This window comes from Mustela putorius, unplaced genomic scaffold, assembly GCF_011764305.1.
Source record: "Mustela putorius furo isolate JIRA1106 unplaced genomic scaffold, ASM1176430v1.1 tig00537227_pilon_pilon_pilon, whole genome shotgun sequence".
NCBI lineage: Eukaryota > Metazoa > Chordata > Mammalia > Carnivora > Mustelidae > Mustela > Mustela putorius.
Genome location: NW_025422368.1, coordinates 43,319,146 through 43,343,542, shown reverse-complemented (window position 1 = coordinate 43,343,542; position 24,397 = coordinate 43,319,146). Strand labels below are relative to the sequence as shown.

General features: G+C 41.4%; 1 protein-coding gene across 2 annotated transcripts in view; it reads left to right on the top strand.

Moving 5' to 3' along the window:
* CPM (carboxypeptidase M) overlaps positions 1–19,873 on the top strand; it is a 70,771-nt gene extending 50,898 nt beyond the window's left edge. For both annotated transcript variants that reach the window (XM_004752455.3, XM_013056074.2), the window contains exons 4-9: positions 2,022–2,194; positions 3,732–3,916; positions 4,583–4,753; positions 6,255–6,407; positions 15,051–15,199; positions 17,521–19,873. In XM_004752455.3, coding sequence (XP_004752512.1) covers positions 2,022–2,194; positions 3,732–3,916; positions 4,583–4,753; positions 6,255–6,407; positions 15,051–15,199; positions 17,521–17,763 — 1,074 coding nt within the window. In that variant the 3' untranslated portion in view covers positions 17,764–19,873. The remainder of the gene's footprint in view (positions 1–2,021; positions 2,195–3,731; positions 3,917–4,582; positions 4,754–6,254; positions 6,408–15,050; positions 15,200–17,520) is intronic.
* Positions 19,874–24,397: the final 4,524 nt, after the last annotated feature.

Here is a 24,397-nt window from a genome sequence, read left to right as displayed (position 1 = left end):
TAGTGTGTGTCTTACTTGACTTTTTTGGTTATTAGTTTGTAAGGACTTTTTCAAGCTGACAGTTTTTTGTGGGTGGGTTTGTTTGTTTTTTAAGATTTTATTTATTTGAGAGACAGAGTGAGCAAGGATGGAGGCAGAAGGGAGAAGCATTTGTAAGGCTGATCACAGGATTGTGACCTGAGTTGAAGACAGACGCTTAACCCACTGAGCCACCTGGGTGCCCCATAAGCTGACAATTTTGACTCTAAAAATAAAAATCAAGGTAGTAGAAGAAGATAGAAGTAAGTAGGAAAAAAGTGAAGTCAGAGTTGAATATATTTCCACTCTGAAATTGATGGCTACCTGTGAATATGTCATTTACATTTTCTACATCTCCTGAGTCCCGATTTTAAGTATTCCATGTTCATTAGGATAACAAAGTCATAAAATGTGGGCTCTCTCCTTGCCAGTGGGGGGACCAGCGGGAGGAATGACCGTTCGAGGATTACTCATCCATTGCACCGCAGTGAGTTCATACGGTTGGAGTTGTAACTGGAAACTCCTGTCCTGCTCACTGCCTCCATGAGTGCTTCTAGAGCCAGCCCCTAATCACCACGGCCCCACATTTCCCAGGGACTAGCCTTCAGCAGCAGCTGAGCCTAGGTAAGAGGCCAGCATTCCTTTCTCAGAAGCAGATTCCTTGAGCCCAGGATTATAGAGACACGTGATCAAGTCTAGTCAAATCTTTCTGTAATGAGGCTGACGTGTGGATGACTTTCTTTTTTTTTTAAAGATTTTATTTATCCATCTGACAAAGAGAGATCACGAGTAGGCAGAGAGGCAGGCAAAGAGAGGAGGAAGCAGGCTCCTGCTGAGCAGAGAGCCCAATGTGGGACTCGATCCCAGGACCCTGAGCCGAAGGCAGCGGCCCAACCCACTGAGCCACCCAGGCGCCCTGCCTTTTTAAAATAATAATAAAATAGTCCTCACCATTGGGAATTACAAAACAAGATCTCCTGTAGGTCTCTAGTTTCCCAGTCACTGGTGCTACATAAGATAATCAGGTAGATATGACCGTTTTTATTTTCATAGTCCTGCTTTTTTTTTTTTTAAGATGTTATTTATTTAGGCAGAGAGTCAGGTAGAGAGAGAGGAAGGGAAGCAGGCCCCCTGCTGAGCTCGATGCGATGCGGGGATGCGGGGCTCCATCTCAGGACCCTGGGATCATGACCTGAGCAGAAGGCAGAGGCTTTAACCCACTGAGCCTCCCAGGCGCCCCTCATAGTCCGGCTTTTTTAACAGTGTACTCCAGAAACCTATCTAGCAAAATGGTAACAACACAAAGGTTTTTCATTTCTTCTGTAAGCAAAAAGTGAGCCAGTTTAAAGAAAATATAAACAAAGCAGCAGTATAGAAGATACGGCAAAAAAAAAAATTATGAGCATGATGTGCGAATGACTCTAGTTTCGGTAACACAAGAATGTGGCCATCAGAAGTATGCAGATACGTCGAACATTGCACAAGTGTTCAAGAGGGGAGTTTGGAAATAGGAGGATATTAAAGTCTGAAACCTACTTAAGCTATGCTTGTTACAAACCTGAATTCTTCCCTATTAAAATCTACATTTGTCTACCGTGTCTGATGCAGCGGTTGTCACCCTGCTGTTGGCCAAGACACACACCACGGCGTGTGTGTCCTCCTGAACACCACCTCTGCCCTTCCACTCCAGGAAGTGTTTTGGAAGGGAAGCAAATTGGAAACGTAGTAAGCGTAACCTTTATCCCACCTAATTCATTTTGTAAAAAGTAAATTCTTTACAGACAGGTACATTTTTAAAAAAAAATTTTTTTTTTTTAATTTTTGCTAACAGTTTTCAGCACCCCCTGTGACTAATTGCCACTTGCAGAGCCACCACGTGGTATCACAGCTGGACTTGGTTTCAAATACCAAACTGTATTAGAATCCCTCACTGGGGAATCTGGGCTTTAGGGACTATTTTCCTCTGACCTAATACTATCCCATTTTGTCTTTAACACATACAGACTGTGGGGCGGGAGCTGCTACTCCATTTAATTGAACATCTTGTAACCCACGATGGAAAAGACTTGGAAATCACAAATTTAATCAACAGCACCCGGATACACTTCATGCCTTCCATGAACCCAGATGGCTTTGAAGCGGTCATAAAGCCCGACTGTTTTTACAGTAATGGAAGGTAAGGATGGGCTGGTCCATTTAGAACAACAAGGCCCCCCCCAGACAGCACCCCATGGCCTCGACAGTGAACCAGCTCGGCCTAGGTCATGTCATTGCCATGCTGAAAACACTTCAGGCTGCCACTGCTTTGAAGATGAAAAGTAAAATCCCCAAGAAGACGCTGTACTCTGGGCCCACCCTGCTGCTCGCCCTCGCTCACCACTCCCCGGCCGCTTGGAGTCTCCTTCATCTCCTGGACCGACCTGGTTCTTTCTCGTCTCAGGCGCAGACCACCTTTCCCACTCCTCACCCCTCTCACTGCTAAACAGTGTTTGCTCAAAGACTCCCTCCCTGACCTGTCCTCTATTGGGCCCTTGGTTCATAGCACCTGCCACTTCACCCTCGTAGCACAAATTTTAAGGTCTGATTTCTTGTCCAATGTCTCTCTCCACATGAATCTGTTCGCTACCTGGGGGCAGGAATTCTGTTGCTCCTGTTGCTCACTGTGAAATCTCCAGCGCCTAGCTAAGCCCTCAGTAATTACCAGTTGGTTTATTAAGCCAGTACCGAAAAAGGAGGAGGGAATTAGGGCGCCTGGCTGGCTCATTCGGTTAAGTGCCTGACTCGATTTTGGCTCAGGTCATGATCTCGGGTCGTGAGATCGAGCTCTGCGAACTCTGTTGGGCTCCGTGCTCAGTGGGGAGTCTGCTGCTCTCTCTCTCTGCCCTTCCCCCTGTTTATGCTCCCTCTCTCTCTAAAATAAGTAAATAAGTCTTTAGAAAAAGAACAGGGAGTCTTACAATATTTCTGATTTAAACAGTTTATTTTGTTGCAATCTGCCTCAGGAAGTTTAGAATTTCTCAAATGTCTAGTATACATTTATATTTGTCCAAACATTTGTTTGCTTTTATAAAAAAAATATAAAATCTCACCACTGGATTCCCTTCAACTTTAGGTTTTTCTAGTGTATTTAAACATGGCCAGCCCATTTTCCAGAAATACATTTGTATAAAGTAGCATGTTTCTGTCACCAGTTGCCATGCAACAAAACATCCCTAAATTGAGGGAATTAAATCCTTTTTATTTACTCTCAATTCTGTAAGTTAGGAATTTAGACAAGCCAGAGTAAGGCTGGCCAATCTCTGTACCATCCTGTCTGGAGCCTCAGCTGGGTCCTGGCACATGGCTGGAGTCTCAATTCTGGCTGTCACCTGGGTTCCTCATTTCCCCAGGCAGACTCTCCACAGGGCTAGCCCAGAGGCTCAGGCTTCCCGAAGAGAGTGTTCCAAGAGCAAAAGCCCCCAAATGCAAACACTTATCATAGCCCTGCTTACCGCACAGCGGCTACTATCCCGCTGGCGAAAGCAGGTCACACAGAGGGGCTGCAGAGTGCGTGAATGCCAAGTGTGGCCCCCCCGAGGCTCCTGGGTCAGTGTCCACCTTCCCTGTGTCACATCTGGAAGAACACTTGGGGCACACACCAAAGTGATACACGTGGCACGAATCCACTCCCTCACATACCATCAGGAAACCCTAAAATATTCTTTCTCTTAAAGGGAGAATACTAACTTCTATGACCTGAACAGAAATTTCCCCGATGCTTTTGAATTTAACAATGTATCAAGGCAGCCTGAAACTGTGGCCGTCATGGAGTGGCTGAAGACAGAGACGTTTGTCCTCTCTGCAAACCTCCACGGCGGTGCCCTGGTGGCCAGCTACCCGTTTGACAATGGTGTTCCAGGTAAGCAAACAATGGCCGGCCTGGCCTCCTGAGTTCCAAGTGGTGCTGCAAAGCCGACCTCTGGAGGGGAGGAGTGTGCCTTCTTGTCTTCGCTGCCAGGGGTGGCGTTTGCTCACCTCTGAGCCACCCGTCCTACCGTTTATAAACCGCAGGTGGGCAGTGTGGCTGACCTGACGACCCACAGGGTTACTGGGGGGTCACCGGGAAGATAGTAAAATTGGGTTGGAATACCCCACATAGGCAAAAGGCCAGAAACGAAATAAAACCAGAAAGTACCCTTCTTTGCTAATCCTAGGAGCAGTCATTTGACTCCTTTTACAACTCTGGGATGAGGACTTAAAATGAGAGCAGAGCCTTTATTTAACCCCTACAGTATGCAAGGAGAGTTCACCAGCCTTGAGAAATTAGCGAGAGGGACTGAGAGGATATCTAACTTGGAAGCTGATACGGGAGGAGTTGGAATACGCATCTGGTGTATTTTGTGTGGTACCACTCTGTGTTCGTGACAAACGAGGAGCACTCATGGAGTGGGTGGAGGGCCCTCGGGGAAAGCAGGGTTTCTGCAGGTGAAGCGATGGCGTGTTTGCTGACACGGCACCCCATGCATTTCCAAGTGCTCGTACTCTGACACCAACAGAAAGGTCTTGCTTTGTCTTTCACACACAGCGACAGGGACATCACACTCCCGTAGCTTAACCCCTGATGATGATGTTTTCCAATACCTTGCATATACCTACGCTTCTAGAAATCCCACCATGAAGAAAGGAGACCAGTGTAAAAACAAAATGAACTTTCCCAGTGGAATCACAAATGGCTACTCTTGGTATCCACTCAAAGGTAAGTGTCTCTTCCCTTCTAGCATTCTCCTTCTCACCTGCCTCCAGAGATGCCAGCTGGCTTTTGTAGACCCCAGCAGTTGTCAAAGTTTGTTACGCATGATGCTGTCCCTTCTGTCATGTCTCTGTCAGCTAATGTCGCAGAAGCAGGGGGATGGGGGGTGCAGTGACTGCCCAAGAGCTGTTCAGATACTTGCTCAGCGTTTACCTACGTGAGCTGGGAACTACACCAGGAAAGTTGCCAGGATGCAGCCCCTACCCTCAGGCTTAATAGGAAAGAGCAACGTGCAACTAAGTAATTGTGGTGGCAGTGTAATTAGAATAAAGCGGAGAGATTTATAGAAAAGGTACAGTGTGCCACGGAGGTGGAAGGCCAGGATACAATCGGGAGTAGAGAGACCCCTGTCATAGCAACCAGGGGCAGCTGCTAATCCGGCTACTATGGCCACGCGCCAGTGGGATCCAAATATTACCAGGCCGTCTGGTTTGTAAAATAAGCTGAACTTGTACATGAGCTATCATGATTTTTAAAGCCACTTTGGAAACTGAACAAAAATGCTTCTCCAGCTGGATATGAGGTAACTTCCTTCAAAGTTACCATATTTCATCAAATCCAAGATGCCACAGATTATAAAATACACTGTACCACCAAGGAAGGAAAGAAAATGTTTCTGGACAATCTAATGACAATGGTGTTTTTCAGTCATCAAGTTTAAGATCGATAATTTGGATTTTAAAATATGAAAAGTTTTGCATCTGGGAAATATGAAATAAGTTTATAACCCTCTGAAAATAGGGTCTCCAGAGGTGAGAACTGGGAGGGGGGCATGGGTCTCTTCTCTCCTGAGAGCCAGCCAGGCCCCCTTCCTTTTATCCCTGAAGCAGCTCCGAGTCCTGGGCAGGAGCACAGGGCCTGGAGCATGGCGGCCTGTGCTGGGCTCTACACTCATTGGCATGTCACTCACCCTCAGGGACTGTCTTCTCGTCTGTAAGACATGGGGAGTCACTGCCATGACAAGCTCTTCAGATGGTACCCAGGCCTAGTGAACGCTCACTAAATGTTAGCCATTGTTTTCCAGATGAGTGTACTTAGCTTACCTAGTGTATTTATGAATGGTTTGTGAATAATTTTTTAAAAGTATCATTCTGTGTGTGTTTTAGAATGTAATTTACGAAGAAATGTATGCTGATGAATCCTTTTTGTATTGCGTTATCGACAAAAAAGAAATGACCCTCACCCTCCCCCTCCCCCTCTGTGGGTACATGGTTGAACTTGGGTCTACTCTGATCCAGTTACCCGTATAGGAGTATTTAGGATTGCCTGTTTGTGCCTGGCTAATAAAATGTCAAGTCCTGAGTTTACATGCGAATATGTCAGATTCATCTTTTCCTGTTCACATGTACTTTCCTTGGAACTGTCTGATTCACTTGTGCCCAAGGTACAGGATACTTGACTGTATTCCAATTTTAGACCTTAAAAAATTAAATGTGTTTGTGTTTAGGTGGAATGCAAGATTACAACTACATCTGGGCCCAGTGTTTTGAAATTACATTGGAGCTGTCATGCTGTAAATATCCTCATGAGGAGAAGCTTCCATTCTTCTGGAATAAAAACAAGGCCTCACTGATTGAATATATAAAACAGGTGCACCTAGGTTTGTAAGATTTTTTTTTTTTTAATTAATTCCTTTTAACACAAGACATAGCATCTGGCAAAACCTTTGGGTTGAGGAAATGCAAGCCCCTGTTTGTTTTCCTGGTATAGCCTCATTTGAGTACCAGAACTAATGATTAAGAATTTTCTCTGCATGAATACCTATAGCGTGTGAGAAATGCAATGCCCATCAGCTCATAGAAGAGAAAGCATGATGTGTGGCTTTTAATATGGGGGTGAAAAATCCAGAGTACTTCAAATTTTTTCACGCTGAATAACCAGGAAATCTCGCAAAAGCTCGAGGAAAACAGGTTATTACTCTGTTATGTCATCACCCATCTAGAAAATTCCCAGTTTGCCTGTCATTTGTCACACAGTATCGCAGATCTGGAGAACACTAGACGTGCCATTTTGCCTTTTCTAGTACCGGGGTGCTGACTTTGCAACATTAGCTTCAAAGCGCTCACACCCTGCAACTGCCCAATGACCCACCTGGTGCTGGCCGTCTTCCCAGCCTGGTCCTGTGACAGCTGTCTAGCTTTTATCATGGGGGACAGACCAACTGGGGCAAGAGTGGTAGTTCTCAGCCCTGTACAGCAGACTCCCTGGAGGGTTTGTGAAAACACAGATTGCCAGGCCCAGCCCTGGAGTTTGATTTAGTGCGTCTTGAATGGCGCATCTTTCCCAAGGACATGCTTGTGCTGTGGGTCCAGGGACCACGCTTTGGAAACCACTCACCACAGAAACACAGTGCTTGTGATGGTGGTAGAGTCGTATGGTTTGAGCTTCTTTAGCCAGGCTGCATCTCTGCATGGCCAGGGTGCAAGTGCTTTTATTCCGTTCAGAATGGCTTCAGAAATTGGCATGTCGTTAGGCTACTCTGCAGGGCTAAAGTGGGTGTGGGTTTGTGTCAAGGAGGGTTGCATAACCACACAACGCCTAGAACCGTCTGCATGCTTCACCACAAAGCGTTCTACCTGCTGGAGAGATGGAGGGAAGAGTCAGAAGCACACGGGGTCCTGGGCTGAGTGCAAGGATAATTCAGAACGTCCCTTGGCCATACGTGCCCCACCCTCTTCTCTCCCCAGTCTCCAGCACCCCCACAGCACAGGTACACAAAGATTATTGGTGAATTCAGAGGGGTGAGACATATATGAAGTAGGCTGATACCCTGTGATAAGGGCTATTAAAAAGTAATTTCTCATCAACATCCTCTTAGCATTTATTAAGATTACGGGGTCCTCTCTTGCTCAATATTCCGGTATTTTGCTACTAGATTTTCATCATGAGCACATAGTAATTTAGCCTTTCTATTATATTCCCTTATTTGGTGTTCCTCTGCCTATTCTAAAATTTCTCCTTTATCAATATCGACGTGGGAGTGCAGCTGAACAAAAAATATGCTCCATATAACCTCACTAGTCTTTCTGGAATTTCAGTCTAGCTGTAAGTGTTATTTTCCAAGCACTGAATTAAGGTGGGCTCTGAAGTATTGTGCTGACATAATAATGCCAATGAAGGAGCTTTGTAAACGGTGAAGTAACATGCATGTTGTAGCATGACTGTCATTAATTTGGAGGGCTTACAAGTCCATTTACACGAGGTTTTATAAAGAATATTTATCTGCCTGTCCCTGCAACCAAGTATGCACGACCTACTTAAAAATATATAAGCACATCAACCCTGCCCCCTTGTGGTTTAAGATGGAAGGAATGAAGAGTCAAGAATTTAGGAAAGTAGGGACGCCTGGGTGGCTCAGTTGGTTGAGCAGCTGCCTTCGGCTCGGGTCATGATCTCGGCATCCTGGGATCGAGTCCCACATCGGGCTCCTTGCTCGGCAGGGAGCCTGCTTCTCCCTCTGCCTCTGCCTGCCATTCTGTCGGCCTGTGCTCACTCTCTCCCCCTCTCTCTCTGATAAATAAATAAAATCTTTAAAAAAAAAAAAAAAAAAAAAAAGAATTTAGGAAAGTAAAAGGCAGCTTGGGGTCAACCAGAAGTTTGCTTGCTGTTCCCGGCAAAGATTTTGTTGCTGTCAAAACTTTTACATTTTAAACTTTTCTGAAGGAAACTAATATATGCTTCGTGTTTTTCTGCTCCAGTAAATAATTGGTCTGGGGGTAGTTTAGGGTCATTTTTTCCGTGTGGCTTCTTCTCATGTCATTAAGATGATATGTCACTAAGTGAACACAGTGGAAGGTGAACTGTTAAAACATTTAAAATGATCTCTTATTGGCTGTACTCCTGAAATTTTGAGGTGAGGGGTATGGTGTCAGGTTCAGTACAGGCTCTGGAGAGTAGTGTGGATTTACAGCCAGGCTCTGGGAGCTTAAGGTTATTTAATAATCCAAAGCCTTAGTTTCCTCATCTGTGAAAGTGTGATATTGCCTACGTCATAGAATTAATGTGAGGAGTCAATGAGAACATGCATGTTAAGCATTTTCCATACAGCCTAGAATACACTAACGATAAATGTTCACTCCTGTTATTAGTAATAAGACACCATTAATCAATTCCATGTTTCCAAGCAATCTTGTGATTATAATTGTTTCCCATATAGTTTGACCATGAGACAAAACTACTGAGTCCCACATAGGCAAGTATCTTATTGTAAGTTACTACACTGCCATTTTTTTAAAAGTAATCTCTACAGCCAATGTGGGTCAAATTCATGACCCCAAGATTAAGAATCACATACTCCACTGACTGAGCCAGCCAGGCACCACCACCTCCCAACTTGTTGTAAATACACTGGCAATTTTTAATTTAGGATTTAGCGGAATCTACCAAGGGCAATGTTGTAGTAGTTTGGCGACTGAGTAAGCAACTTGGAAAGGACAGGCATGGATTTAGGTTTTCAGCACATTCTATAAATGGAATATTTGACAACAAACAAATTTAGCCTATAAATCTGATTGTTAGCTTGACTGTACTTTAAATTACCTCAGAAATAAGTTTACCAAGTTCTGGTTCAAGATGGCAACGTAGGAGGATCCTGAATTCATCTCCTCCCACAGACACACGGACTCCATAGCTACATATGGGACAGTTTCTTCTGAAAGACACCCAGAAACTACCTGAGCCATTCCTACAGGCTGGGCAAATGAGAATAAATTTATATTGCAATGGGTAGAGAGGCTGAGACACAGTCCTGCCGAATGCCCCATCCCTGCTGCAGCAACCAGTGGAAGGAGCTCACAACTCCAAGCAGCAAAAGGTTTGAGCCCCTTTGTGCCGCATTTAAAAGCCACACCCAAACAATCCCTGAAAACCCCTATCTTTGAAAGTCACGGGGCTTGCATCCACAAGACCCTCAAGACTATAGCGAACTGGGAAATAGTTTTTTTTTTTTTTTTAAGATTTTATTTATTTATTTGACTGATAGAGATCACAAGTAGGCAGAGAGGTAGGTAGAGAGAGAGGAAGGGAAGCAGACTCCCCGCTGAACAGAGAGCCCGATGCGGGGCTCGATCCCAGAACCCTGGGATCATGACCTGGGCTGAAGGCAGAGGCTTAACCCACTGAGCCACCCAGGTGCCCCTGGGAAATAGTTCTTAAAGGGGCCCCAAAGGTGCACCTGGCTGCCTTCCAGAGCCCAGTGCAGAGCCAGCCAACTGAAAGACGCCCAGGGGTCTGCTGTGGAAAAGGCCTGTTTGCTGGTCTTAAAGCTTTGACCTGAGGAGCAGGCATCCAATTTAACACACTTCTAGGGGTCTACTGAAATACTCTCCAAAGATGGAGGCCAGCAAACACCGTGTTTGCACTCTCCCTCCGTCCAGGTCACCAGTCACTCCCAAAAGGAAGTCTGTGCATGAATCTGGTGCCCCAGTTTTTGGGGTTACCACCCAGGGAATATCTCTCAGTAGCTCTGGTAGCCAGTGTTCATGTGTTCAGTGTTTGTGTTCATGGCTCCAACAGGACACTAGCAAACAGGGCTTGGTGTAAAGGGAACTGGAGGCACATCCATCCCTGTCTTCCCCTGGAAGAGGTTCATCTGCATACTTCAAAAGCTTCTGTCTGAGGGTCTGGCATACAATCTGCCTGACTCTAGGTACTGATAGGTTTGGGCACAACCTCAACTACTGGGTACTACTAAGCATAAAGACAATCACAAAGGTTTGAGAAACAACTAAGAACTAGCACAGAGTTGAATGAGGAGGTTCATCTACAAAAGACCACTCCTCCAGGACTGGAAGACCATATTCCAAACAAACAAAAAAAAAACAACAACAAGATAAAGTCTCAAAAAAAGACCTTACTGAAATGGTGATAAGTGACTTACCTGATAAAGAGTTCCAATAGGGATCGCTGGGTGGCTCAGCTGGTTAAGCTGCTGCCTTCAGCTTGGGTCATGATCCAGGATTCTGGGATCAAGTCCCATATCAGGCTCCTTGCTCAGCAGGGAGCCTGCTTCTCCCTCTGCCCCTGTTCATGTGCATGCACTCTTTCTCTCTCTCCTTCTCTGTCAAATAAATAAAATCTTAAAAAAAAAAGTTCCAGTAAGGACCATAGATATGCTCACTGAACTCAGAATAGTGCATGAATGAAATGAGAATTTCAACAAAGAGGTACTATAAGACACCACCAAATAGAAGTCACACAGGTGAAGAGTACAACAGATTCAACATCAGACTAGATGAAGAAAAATCAGTGAACTTGAAGACAGGGCAATGGAACTAATCCAGTCAGAGTAGCAAAAAGAGAAGGAAATAGAGTCGAGATAACTTAAGGGACTTATGAGACAACATCGAGCATACCAACATCTGCATTACAGGGGTCCCAGAAAGAGAAGAGCGAGAGAAAGGGACAGAAAACTTGTATGAATGGCTGAAGAGTTCCCTAACCTAGGGCAGGAAACAGACCTCCAGATCCAGGATGGCCGGAGAGTTCCCAATAAGATGAACTCAGACCCACACCAAGATATGTTATAATCAAAGCATCAGATGTTAAAGCTAGAAAATCTGAAAAGTGGCAAGAGAAAAACAACTTGTTACATACAAGGAATCCCCATAATGTTATCAAAGGTTTCTTTGTTTGTTTGTTTTTTCCCTCGGCAGAAGCTTTGCAAGCCAAAATGGAGTGTCACAATATATTCAAAGTACTAAAAGAAAATAATTGCCAACCAAGAATATCTGGCAAAGCTGTCCTTCAGAATTGAAGGAGAGAGAAAGGATTTTCTAGACAAGCAAAAGTTAAGGAGTTCATTGCCGCTAGACCAGGTTTACAAGAAAGGTTAAGGAAACTTCCTTAGGCTGAAATGAAAGGGTACTAATTAGTAACACAAAAACTCATTGGTAAAGGTAAATCTTTAATAAAATTCAGAATAATCTAATGTTGTAAATGTAGTGGTTAATCACTTACAAAACTATTATGAAGGTTAAAAAGACATAGTAGGAAAAATAACTAAAATAGTTTGTTAATGGATATATAAGGTAATGAGATGTAAAATGTAGGCAGGAGGGAGTAAACATACAAAGGTTTAGAATGCAATCATGTTATTATTAACTTAAAATAGACTGTTACAGTTTTACATAAGTGTCAAGGTAACCAAAGCTAAAACTTAACATGTAAAAAAAGATGAAGGAATATAAACATACCACTACAGAAAACCAACAGATTGCAGAGAACAAGAGCAAAGGAATTATAAAACAGCCAGAAAACAATGATCAAAATGGTAATAAGTACATAATTATCAGTAATTGCTTTAAGAACTAAATTCTCCAATCAAGGGGTGCCTGGGTGGCTCAGGCCTTAGGACCCCAGAGTTGGGTCTCTGCCTTAGGTTCAGATCATGATCTCAGGGTTTGGGGATTGACACCCACATCGGGCTCTCTGCTCAGTGGGGAACCTGCTTCCCCCTCTCTCTCTGCCTGCCTCTCTGCCGTGCCTGCTTGTGATTTTTCTGTCAAATAAAAAAGTCTTTTATTTATTTATTTTTTTAAAGGTATATAGATTTTTTTTTTTAAGATTTCATTCATTTATTTGACAGACAGAGATCACAAGCAGGCAGAGAGAGAAGAGAAAGCAGGCTTCCCATGGAGCAGAGAGCCCGATGTGGGGCCACCCAGGTGTCCCTAAAGAAGTCTTTTAAAAAAATTCTCCAACCAAAAGAGTGACTGGATAGATTAAAAAAAATAAAAAACCATAAGACCCATCTATATATGTTGCCTATAGGAGACTCACCTCAGATAAAAGGACACAATAGACTCAAAGTGAAGGGGTGGAAAAGATACTCCATACAAATGGAAACCAAACGAAAGCTGGGATAGCTATACTTATATCAGACAAAACAGACTTTAAGAAACCAATAAGAAATAAGGTTATTATAGAATTTTAAAGGAGTCAATCCAACAAAATGATATAATATAGGAGTACTTAACTATATAAAGCAAACATTAACAGACCTAAAGGAGGGCACCTGGGTGGCTCAGTGGGTTAAAGCCTCTGCCTTCAGCTCAGGTCCTGATCCCAGGGTCCTGGGATCGAGTCCCTCATCAGGCTCCCTGCTCGGTGGGGAGCCTGCTTCCTCCTCTCTCTCTGCCTGCCTCTCTGCCTACTTGTGATCTCTGTCAAATAAATAAATAAAAACTTTAAAAAATAAAAAAACAGACCTAAAGGATAAAATAGACAGCAATATAGTAACAGCAAGGCCTTTAATATCCCACTTTCCATCAAGGGATAGGTCATCCAGACAGAAAATGATACTTAACATATACAGAGTGTTCCATCCAACAGCAGCAGAATACACATTTTCTTTAAGTGCACATGGAACATTCTCTAGAATAAATCTCATGTCCTGCCACAAAATAAGTCTTAATTTACAAAGACTGGGGTACCTGGGTGGCTCAGTTGGTTAAGCATCTGCCTTTGGCTCAGGTCATGATCCCAGGGTCCTGGGATAGAGCCCTACATCAGGCTTCCTGCTCAGTGGGGAGCACTCTTCCCTGTCCCTCTGCCCTTCTCCCTGCTGGTGCTGTCTCTCACTCTTGCTCTCTTTCAAATAAAATCTTTTAAAAAATTTTACAAAGACTGAAATCATATCAACTATGTTTTCTAACCCCGGTGGTATAAAATTAGAAATCGATTACTAGAAGAAAACTGGAAAATTCACAAATATCCAGAGATGAAACAGCGTGCCACCACACAACCATTAGGTCAAAAAAGAAATCAAAATCTTGAAATGAGGGTCACCTGGGTGGCTCAGTGGGTTAAAGCCTCTGCCTTCGGCTCAGGTCATGATCTCAGGGTCCTGGGATCGAGCCCCACGTTGGGCTCTCTGCTCAGTGGGGAGCCTGCTTCCCCTTCTCTCTCTGCCTACTTGTAATCTCTCTCTCTCTCTCAAATAAATAAATAAAATATTTTTTTAAAAAAATCTTGAAATGAAAATACAACATACCGAAACTTAAGGGATGCAGCAAAAGCAGTTCTAAAAGAGAAGTTCAGAAAGATAAATGCCTGCATTAAGAAACAGAGATCTCACAGAATTGCTGAATCACTGTATTGTACACCTGAATCCAATATAACACTGTATGTTAACTATACTGGATTTAAAATTTTTTTTAATTCTCAACCTAACTTTATACCTCAACGAACTAAAAAAAGAAAGAAAAAAAGCTCAAAGGAGAATGAAGAAACAAAGATCCGAACAGAATTAAATGAAATAGAAACTAAAAAGACAATAGAATAAAATCAATAAAACTAAGAGCTGGTTTTTTGAAAAGATAAACCTTTAGCTTAGACTCACCAAGAAAGAGAGCAAGAACTCAAAATCAGAAATGAAAGAGATGTTGCAACTGATACCCCAGAAATGAAAAGGATCATAAAAGACTAAACAGTTATATACCCCCAAACTGGACAACCTAGATGATAATGAAATCCATAGAAGTAAGTACCTACCAAGACTGAATCAGGAAAAAATAGAAAATTTCAACAGACCCTTTACTAGTAAGGAGATTTTTGGCATGTTTTTTATTACTAATTCAAACAAAAATCCAAGACTAGATAACTTCATTGGTGAAGTCCACCATTTAAAAATGATTTAATACCAGTCCTCAAACTCTTGGGGGGAAAAAAGGAGAGAGTTCTCTCAAACTCATTTTCCAAGACCAGCATTACCCTGGTAGCAAACCAGTGACACTACAAGAAAATTAGAAGCCAATATCCCTGATGAAATTAGATGCAAAAATCCTCCAACAAAGTATTAGCAAACCAACTTCAGCAATACATTAAAAAGACCTTGATCAAGTGGAATTTATTCCAGGGATGCAAGGAGGGCTTGACGTGTGCACAATCAGCATGACATACCGCATTAACAAAATGAAAGATAAAAATAATGTGATCATCCCAATAGATGCAGAAAAAAAATTTAACAAAATTTAGCATCCATTTATAAAAACAAAACAAAAAATACTGAACTATGTTAACTAGATACATTGTGATCATTTCACAAATATACATATATCAAATCATTATGTTGTACATCTGACACTAATGTTTTATGACAATTATATCTCAATTTTTTGGAAAGGTTTGCCTTAAATACTTATTATCCAAGCAGCTTAATAAATATTGGATGTATTTCTCTTAAATAACTACAAGAATATTTTTTCACAGGTTGTTAACATTTAATGTTGTTTTTATCTTGCAGGTGTAAAGGGTCAAGTTTTTGATCAGAATGGAAATCCATTACCCAATGTAATTGTAGAAGTCCAAGACAGAAAACATATCTGCCCTTACAGAACCAACAAATTTGGAGAGTATTATCTTCTTCTCTTGCCTGGGTCCTATGTAATAAATGTAAGTGTACAACCTTTACTATTGTTACTAAAGCATTTCAGAAATTGTAGTACTTGCCTAGAAGGAATCTGAAATAAGTCTGGGAAGTCCCAAAAATAGATACATCAGGACAGAAGGAAAGGACATCATCAGACTTGCCTTTGGCAGGGAATGGGAGAGGTGGGAATAATAGGAACATACAAAACAAATCGTGTTTTTTCCCAACTGGCAGGATTTTAAATAGAAGCCAAAACCTATTGCAATATGTTCTATGATAAAAGATGGAATGAACCTTATTATTAGTAAGAATAATTAAACAGTGTAGCCAAAGTACTTCCAAATTTCATAGAATACCATTTCAATGCCCATTTCATGAAACATAATTTGTGCTATTAAAAAATGGATCGGGGCGGCACCTGGGTGGCTCAGTGGGTTAAAGCTTCTGCCTTCGGCTCAGGTCATGATCCCAGGATCATGGGATCGAGCCCCAAGTCGGGCTCTCTGCTCAGCAGGGAGCCTGCTTCCCCCCATCCCTCTTGCCTGCCTCTGTCTACTTGTGATCTCTGTCAAATAAATAAATAAAATCTTTTTTTAAAAAAGGGATTGGGACACAAGTTCCCTAAAATTCATTTTTAAAAAAATTAGATCCATAAATTTTACCACTATATAAAGCAAGTGACAGACATATTTTGCAGCCCTTTCATAAGCAAATGATGGTGAGTTCTAATCAATGCAAGTAAAGTTCCAGGTTTAGTTCGATGAAGATGTTTGAGTCATTTATTCCTAGAGGGAGGCTGGGACTAGGTTTAGCCCAAATTAGATGTATGTGAATGCACTAAATGAATAAATACCTGATTTAGTAAGGCCAGATTGTGCCTCTTCCGCCTTGATATGACTTTCTCTAAGACTCTCAAGATTCTTCTGCTTTGCCTAGTGGATCTGTTGTGAGCTACAAGCGGTTACTCTATGCAGAGTGGCTCCTGGGAAGAGGTGGTCATCTATAGATCTTGGTAGTAAAAACTGGTTTTGTATTTTGTTATGTCCTAAAGGTGAAAGAATGAAAGACATGTTTTGCAGTTCATAAAACTGTAGGATTCAGAGCTTCTCTGTTTCACAGGTTATTCCTACAGAGCCCACCAGTGGGGCCCATCAGCTGTTAATCCTAAGAATTTCTCCTAGAACTGGAAAGACCTCAATTCACTATAAATTATTGCCTAAAAAGGCCTTTTCCTGTTACAGTGACATTTCCATTCCATGAAAAAAGTGTGTGTGGGGGGGGGCGTCCTTATAATGAGTCTAAGTTACTTTTATGTAATCCCCAAAATAAGTCACACCTTTATAAAGTTATGAGTTGTTCATTTCCTTTTAGACTAATGTAGTACCTGTTGGCTTTAGCTGCTAGTTCTAGGACAAGGCTGGAAGGCAAGACTTTGGAAGCTGAAATGAATGAACTAAAATATATACCAGGTGGTGCTTATGTAAATGATTTCCCCCATTCTTTTCCTTCTCCATATATAATAAAAGTATTTCTCAGGGGCACCTGGGTGGCCCAGTTGGTTAAGGGTCTGCCTTCAGCTCAGGCCATGATCCCAGGGTCCTGGGATTGAGTCCCCAGTCAGGCTCTCTACTGTGTGGAGAGTCTTCTTCTCCCTCTCACTCCCCCACCCCAAATGGGGGGCTCGCACCTGCTGACTCCCTTGGTCTCTCTTGCTCCCTCTCCTCCTCTCTGTCAAATACATAAATAAAGCCTCTTTTAAAAAAGGTCTTTCTCCGTAGATATCATCTCTATTTAGTTTAGCATTTGTCCTCTTTTTCCTGATTTGTTCCACTGAAATCAATCAGTCAATCTAGCTGAAGATTCAGACTCAGGGAGAAAGCCAGGTAAAATCAAAGCCTTTTGAGGAAGCAATAAACTTGTACACTTAGATCAGCTGCAAGGAAAGTGGGATAAATTGAGAACAGAATTCCACTTATAAAGAATCTCTATACCCAATCAGGATATTACGTACAGAGTTGGAACAAAGGGTAACAGTCAAATCTTAACCTTTGCTCTCCATAAAAATGATGGGGAGAGCACCAGTCTGTGGCTTCCTTCTCCTAGCTTACTTTTCCAGATAAAGGACTGGTTGCGTTATTTCACTTCGTAACTCCAGGGAACAGGCCCTGGACAGATCATTCAGTGAGTCGGCCTGAAGCTAGCTGTTCCTAGCCTGGGAGGCCTGGCAGCTGGTTATGTGTGCTTCATAAAGGCTGCATTTTAGTGGTGGATGTCAGTGTTTTTAGTGTTGGCACCACGAAACATCTGTTATCACTCGGATGATTGTTTTTTTGTTTCCTCTCAGGTTACAGTCCCTGGACACAATCCATACCTCACAAAGGTGGTTATTCCAGAAAAATCCCAGAACTTCAGTGCTCTTAAAAAGGATATTTTACTTCCCTTCAGACGACAGCTGGATTCTATCCCAGTATCAAATCCTTCATGTCCTAAGATTCCTCTGTATAGTGATTTGCCAAGCCACTCAGCTGCAACAAAGCCTGGTCTGTTCTTTTTTTTAGTGACTGTCTTTCACATGTTTGTCAAATAAAGCAAAATGTGAAACACAACCCCCATCACTACCTGGAATCAGGGATTACTCACGCCAGGTTGCTGCAACTCTTTGAACTCCCTCTGTGGGACCTTGACTGAAGAAACACCATGGTCCTTCCCTAAGGAGAGAAATGGTTGTTTTCAAACCACAACGAACAATGTGTGGTGATAACAAAAGGAATGATTTAATCTTGACGAATGGAAGACACCTTTCAAGTACTGTCCGCTTACACTTAATCTTGAAGTTGTCTTAGGAATTTATAAGAAAAACTTGAGAATCAAGAAAGAAGTTCCTGCAAGAAAAAAAAAAAAGAAAAAGAAAAAAAACCAGCAAATTTTGTACACAAGAGAGCCAGGTGAATATAAGCAATGAAGATGAACATGTACATGGAGTAGATGAACTATCTACGGAACCTGGCCATGAGTGCTATATGGGAAGATACAGTTACGTGCCATATATAATTACTTCTCAGCACAGGGAGAAATGATGATAGGACTGGGACATATTTCATTTCACAAATGTTCTAAGGAAATAGTGGAAAGAGGCAGCCATGTCTCAGTGGCTCAAGAAAAACCATGGGCCTGATGGGATGACAAGGTTCTATCTACAGAGCCCCAAACCAACAGTTCAATTAAGTCCCTCCATTCTGCACTCAGATGCCACAGTTCTGTCATGCTGATGACCTCCAGATGTATAGTTCTAGCATCTTGGCTGAGCTTCAAACTCAAGTCCCAACTTCCCACTGTACATATCCACCTGAGTTTGACCCACAGGTACCTCATACTCAATGATGTTGAAACTGAACATATTTTTCTCCCTGGAGCTGCTCTTAGACCCTGTACTTGTCTCTGGTGTCACTGAACTTGAAACCTGAGAGTCATCCTTGATATTCCCTCCTCTTCCCTCAGCCCAGAGTCAGTCAGTCACGAAAGACTGATGTGAATTATAAAATGTTGATTTATTCTCCTCTCTCCATGGCTGGCAACTCAAGTTTAGGCCATCGTGATTCACTGGTACCATTTCAACAGTTTTACTGCTCTCTTGTGCCTAGCCTTCTCTTCAAATCTGTCTTCCACACAGCACTGGGGAAGAAGGTCTACTCAAAACAAAAAACAATTAACGAACAGTTTGTGTCCTGCGTGTTAGCACCATTCTGACCTACCACCGCTCCTTTCCCACTCCTTTATAACTCAGTGCAGGTGTCAGCTCCTCCAGGAAGCCTTTGCTGACCATGATCCCTCCCAGCCCTTTCCACTTCCTCCCAGTCAATCTGGGGACCTTTCCTCTTTGGTGCTCAAATTAAATGGGTTACCTCTATTATGAATGTACAACTGTATTATGATCTATTCTCATTTGTGACTTTCCCTAACAGAATGTGAGCTTTGAGGGTCTGTTCAATTAGTTTGAAAAATTCATTTTTCTATCTTCAGAGCCCAGTACATAGTAGAAACTGAATGAATGAGTGAACAAAGAGCTCCATGAACCTATACCCAGTCTCTCCCAGAAACCGTGTTGGGCTTTGAGTCATTTTGTCCAACAAGGTCCTATGCTTTGGCAATCTCCAGCTCAGTAACAACTGACAGAAGAGTCTTCAAATATGTATCAACAAATAAATTCAAATATGGTGTTTTTAGTATGCTTTGCAGTTATCCTAAGGTTCATAGTAAATATATTATGTTACCAGTTAACAACATAAGCTACTTTTATATTGAAAAACAAAATTTTTACCATCAGTACTCAACTGAAGCAACTATTCTCCACTATCAGGAGAGTTAACCTATCTTAAAATATTTTATGTAAGAATTAAGGGGGGAAACATCAAACCAAAAAATAGCAACTCCGAAGCAGATTTCAAAATGCTGTGTATTACTCATGGAATGTGAGTTCCTTGGTTCTTTAAACTGAATGTTCCCTAGGATCTGAAAATGAAACTGTACTACACTTGCTACATGATGAATGCGTGAGAACCACAAATGAATGGAAGCCACCCGCGCATGTAGGAACTATTCCTGTGCCAAGCTTAATCCACATGCACAAAATCATACTTGTTTATCTAAACAGCATTTGTAGTCCTTTTATCTCTTATAAAATCTGGTAATAATTTGAATACCTGGATAATTTTTATTTAAATAAACTAATTTATTATATACTTGAAAGTATGTATTAATATTACAGAAATGATTTTGATATGCTACAATGCACACAGAACTCGATTTCCCATCAAGTCTTATTTTTCAGTCAGACATTCTGAGTTCTAACTTTTTTAAGATCCCAATTTTCAAAGGGACATGAACCAAAACCTGAACTGGTTTACAAGCCTTCATGTAAATTCCTTAAGGAAATAATGTTTTTAAAATCAGAAGTTCTATCAAAATCATTTAGACACAAGTAAAACAAACTCCAAACCAAATCTAAACCAAACCTGAACTTAATACAGAGCATGTTCAGGGCACCTATTTTGCAGCAAAGTGCTCAGAAGTAAACTTTGTGGTGAGGGTCTGGTATGATTGGACCTCCACTAACCAAGTGTCCAAGGGGAGAAACCACCATGCAATTCCAACTACACTCAGACCAGAGCCCCTAATCTCCCCACATGATATCTTACCTACTATCCTCTTACCCTCTTAGACTGGAGGTTATTATGATCCTCAGATTCTAAGTTCAGCTGCAATTCCTTTTATGGAGGAAACAACATGGTAAATGTTTATAAAATAGTAGATGGAATGAGAATAAAATTTTAATTAGAAGGCAAGGACCCTGAGTTCAAACCCACCCCGCATTCAGTTTTCTTACCTGTTAAATGAAGGCCCCTGTTTGATGGATTCTGTGACTATCAATAGCTGTCATTTAAGATGCCATATTCTGATGTCCTTTCTGGTACTTGCCCAGGAAGAGAAAGGGTAATTAACACTAGGTGGCATAAATATTTTGAAGGCATTAAAGACCAGGTCTTTTTGCTTCAGATACAAACAGAATTGACCTAAAAACTGAAACACTGGCTAGCTGAAATGAGCATTTAATAATAGCTAAGGAGGGTGCCTGGGTGGCTCAGTGGGTTAAGCCGCTGCCTTCGGCTCAGGTCATGATCTCAGGGTCCTGGGATCGAGTCCCGCGCCGGGCTCTGCTCAGCAGGGAGCCTGCTTCCTCCTCTCTCTCTGCCTGCCTCTCTGCCTACTTGTGATCTCTGTCAAAATAATAATAATAGCTAAGGAATCTACTGAACTAACAGGAGATACTATCATATATCTAGGGAGTATTTTGGAGAAATGTTAAGTCCCCACAGGTATCATTTTGATTTTGGTGCTCAATTATCACGTCCAGAGCAGAAATATTTTTAAAAGCCTCTTAGCATTTTTGAAAGTCTAAGAAATGAATGTTGTGTTTTGTTCCAGAAGTGAATTTGCATTTGTAATGTTTTTAAAACTGTTAAAAGAAGTTATCTCCAGCTTTAGAAAGTAAAAATATCTGATACTGGATTGGAAATACCTTTTCCTAGGGCATCCAGAAAAAATGAGCACAGGATACTATCTCATTGCAACAGGGTAAACTACTTATTAAGAAGTTTGCTTTTTATTCTACAGTGACAATACAGTTGTCTATTTTATGACAGATCCCTTATGACTTCAGATGTGGGGAGGCAGGAGAAAATGATTACTGAAGAACCCCCCCCCCCCAAAATCAACAACAACAAAAACAAACCACATCACAATACCTAAAACAGAAGGTTAGGGGAAGAGTTTAACTTCATTAGAGACTTTACCTTCTATCACTAATGAGCAGAGTATCTGCTCACCACAAAACATCTTATCCTGCCTTAGCATATGAACTACTCCACAGCCTTTTATAGAATGTTTCACAGCTGATTTATAAGTTTTCTCAGTCACTTTTTTCTGTACTATAAGAACTTGCACAAATTGTCTAAAAGTTTATTGGGAAGGGACCATCACTACCTCTGAAGTTAGTAAATTCAGAATATTACTTTTTTTAAAAGATGTTATTTATTTATTTATTTGAGAGAGAGCAAGCACATGAGCAGGGTGGAGGTGGGGAGTAAATGGAGAGGGAAGCAGGCTCTCTGCTCAGCAGGGAGCCTGATGCAGGGCTCAATCCCAGGACCCCCAGATCATGACCTGAGCTGAAGGCAGATGATTAACCAGCTGAGCTGCCCAGGTGACCCTCCTGATTCTTAATAAAGAATATTCACGTAAGCAATGAATATGGTTTCCTTCCATTACCATTACCTTAAAAACAAATATGCAAATGTAATGAAGTCCACATACTAGACAGAACTGATGACCACCAAATAAAGCCTGAACAAGACCAAATTTATGATCTTTTTATTAGGCAGTAATAATGCAACAACTCTTCAAAATCCAGTCACTCAAGGACAGTTAATGATAAAAACACTCATCCTGTTATATATGTTATATTCTAAATCTAAATTTTGTACCATGGGGCAAATGATGGATGAAAAATGTGCCTTCTGATTTAAAAAAAAAATTGCAAACTTCAGAATGCTCATTAATGTATTAAAGTCACCAAGAAATCATGCAGAAAAGAAATGGATTTTCCAAACATACTTAAGCAAAAGAACCATTTCCTTAAATAGTTTAGCCTAGTACCATCCCTCTGAACTTACATTCCTTGATTGCCAAACATATTTTGGGAAATGCTGATATAGGGAGAAGTCTTTGTCCCAAGTAATAAATTTTGTTGATTTCAAAGTGCTTTTGAAACACAGGGTATAATTTAAAAAAGACTTGAAATTGGGGCGCCTGGGTGGCTCAGTGGGTTAAAGCCGCTGCCTTCGGCTCGGGTCATGATCTCAGGGTCCTGGGATCGAGCCCCGCATCGGGCTCTCTGCTCGGCAGGGAGCCTGCTTCCTCCTCTCTCTCTACCTGCCTCTCTGCCTGCTTGTGATCTCTGTCTGTCAAATAAATAAATAAAATGTTTAAAAAAAAAAAAAAAAGACTTGAAATTGGAAAATTAACAGCCCCCAACCCTCATCCCTGTAACCTCTGATGTCAAATTTCTGGCCAAGGACAGACAAGTTTGCCCTCTGAAACGTGTATAACGGTTTAAATGAGACATGGCTGAGTACAAAATGGCTAATTTAGAGGTACCAATTTCTAAAAAATGATGAATACCTCAACTTATTAAATGGGGAAAAAAAAAGGTTTCTCTTTTCAAGAGAATTCATTATATATAGAAACCCCTTTGGCAGAAGTTCCCTGGAACATTTTAGCTAGACTTCAATATTTACAGTTCTTTAGAGGGTCCATTACTCCCCAGTCCCACAGAAAGCAAGATGCAATTTTTAAATGGACTTAATTTTAAAACATTAGAATAGGGCAAAGAAGTATAACAAATGATTAATCCAGTTTCTGGATGGCAGAATTATGTGCTTTTGTTTTTCCAACTTCATTTTTGAAATTTTCTATTATTTACAATTTTTGTTTTTCTGGTTCTTTTATAATGAAAGAAAAGCAAATGATATTATTAATGACTGCAGTCTCAAAGTTTGGGACACCAGTTTACACAGGTAATTGCTACATCTTCTTAACACATTCATTAAACATTTCCAGAGCTTATGCTGAAATAGCACTTACTTAAGTCAAAGTTAATTTAAAAATTATTTTCCCTTATTTACTACGGACATGAAGTTCTGAAGGATGAATACCAAAGGATTTCAAGGACCAAGGTGGGAAGTTTGTATTTTAACAAGCAAGAGCAGAACTCCACCACGTCTTTGCTCTCTAGCCCAGCAAGTTGTCCTGAGTGTTCTATCCCCTTAGGGGTCTACCTCCCATCAAAGGATGCCTGCAGAGAACTCCCAGAGTAGTGCTTCCACCTTGTAGTCAGAAAAGTGTTTAATTAAAGAGATTTGGTCTTCTCACTTGCCTCTTAAAAAAGAACAAAATAAACATGAGAAAAGGTGGAAAAAATACAGAGGGATGTTTTAAGCAAAGCCTTACCAATTCTGTTAAATTCTGATACCGTATCAACTTTGGAAAACCACCGTTTTGTTAGACTGTTTCTCTTTTTTTGCCTTTAATTTACTGCAATTATCGCAACACTGCAAACTTTTTTCTGGGTATTTTTAAAAACTGTCTTTTCCTCTTATAAATTTGAGAAAACTACCCAACTGTTTTCCTTGACAATCATGCTTTACTGAACGCCTCCTGTGCACACAATGCATTGTAGTAGGGGGAGAAGGGGTGTTGGGGGAGGGGGGAGTTACAAACAGATGTTACAACCTGCTTTTGGAGTTAAGATACAAAGCAACGTATCAGTACATTTAAGTGTGAACAAAGTACCTAAGAGTTGAGACAATCTAGAAGGGGAAAAAATAGGATTAATTCAAGGCTAATCCAGCTGGGTTTTGGAGTGGTAATGGTTATAAATGGATACAAGGAAAGTAATTGAAAGCTACTATTTGTTAAGTCTTTACTATCTGCCAGACCCTATTGTAGGCTCTATAGATTTGTTTCTAATTCTAAGGTCTCAAAGCAAGTACCAGATCTGCTCTTTGAATTTGGCCCTTCCCACTCCATTAAGATGAAAATGACTCATGAGAGAGAATGCAAATGAACTTTGCTGCAGTAAAAGGGTTTAAGAGTACAGTGGTGAA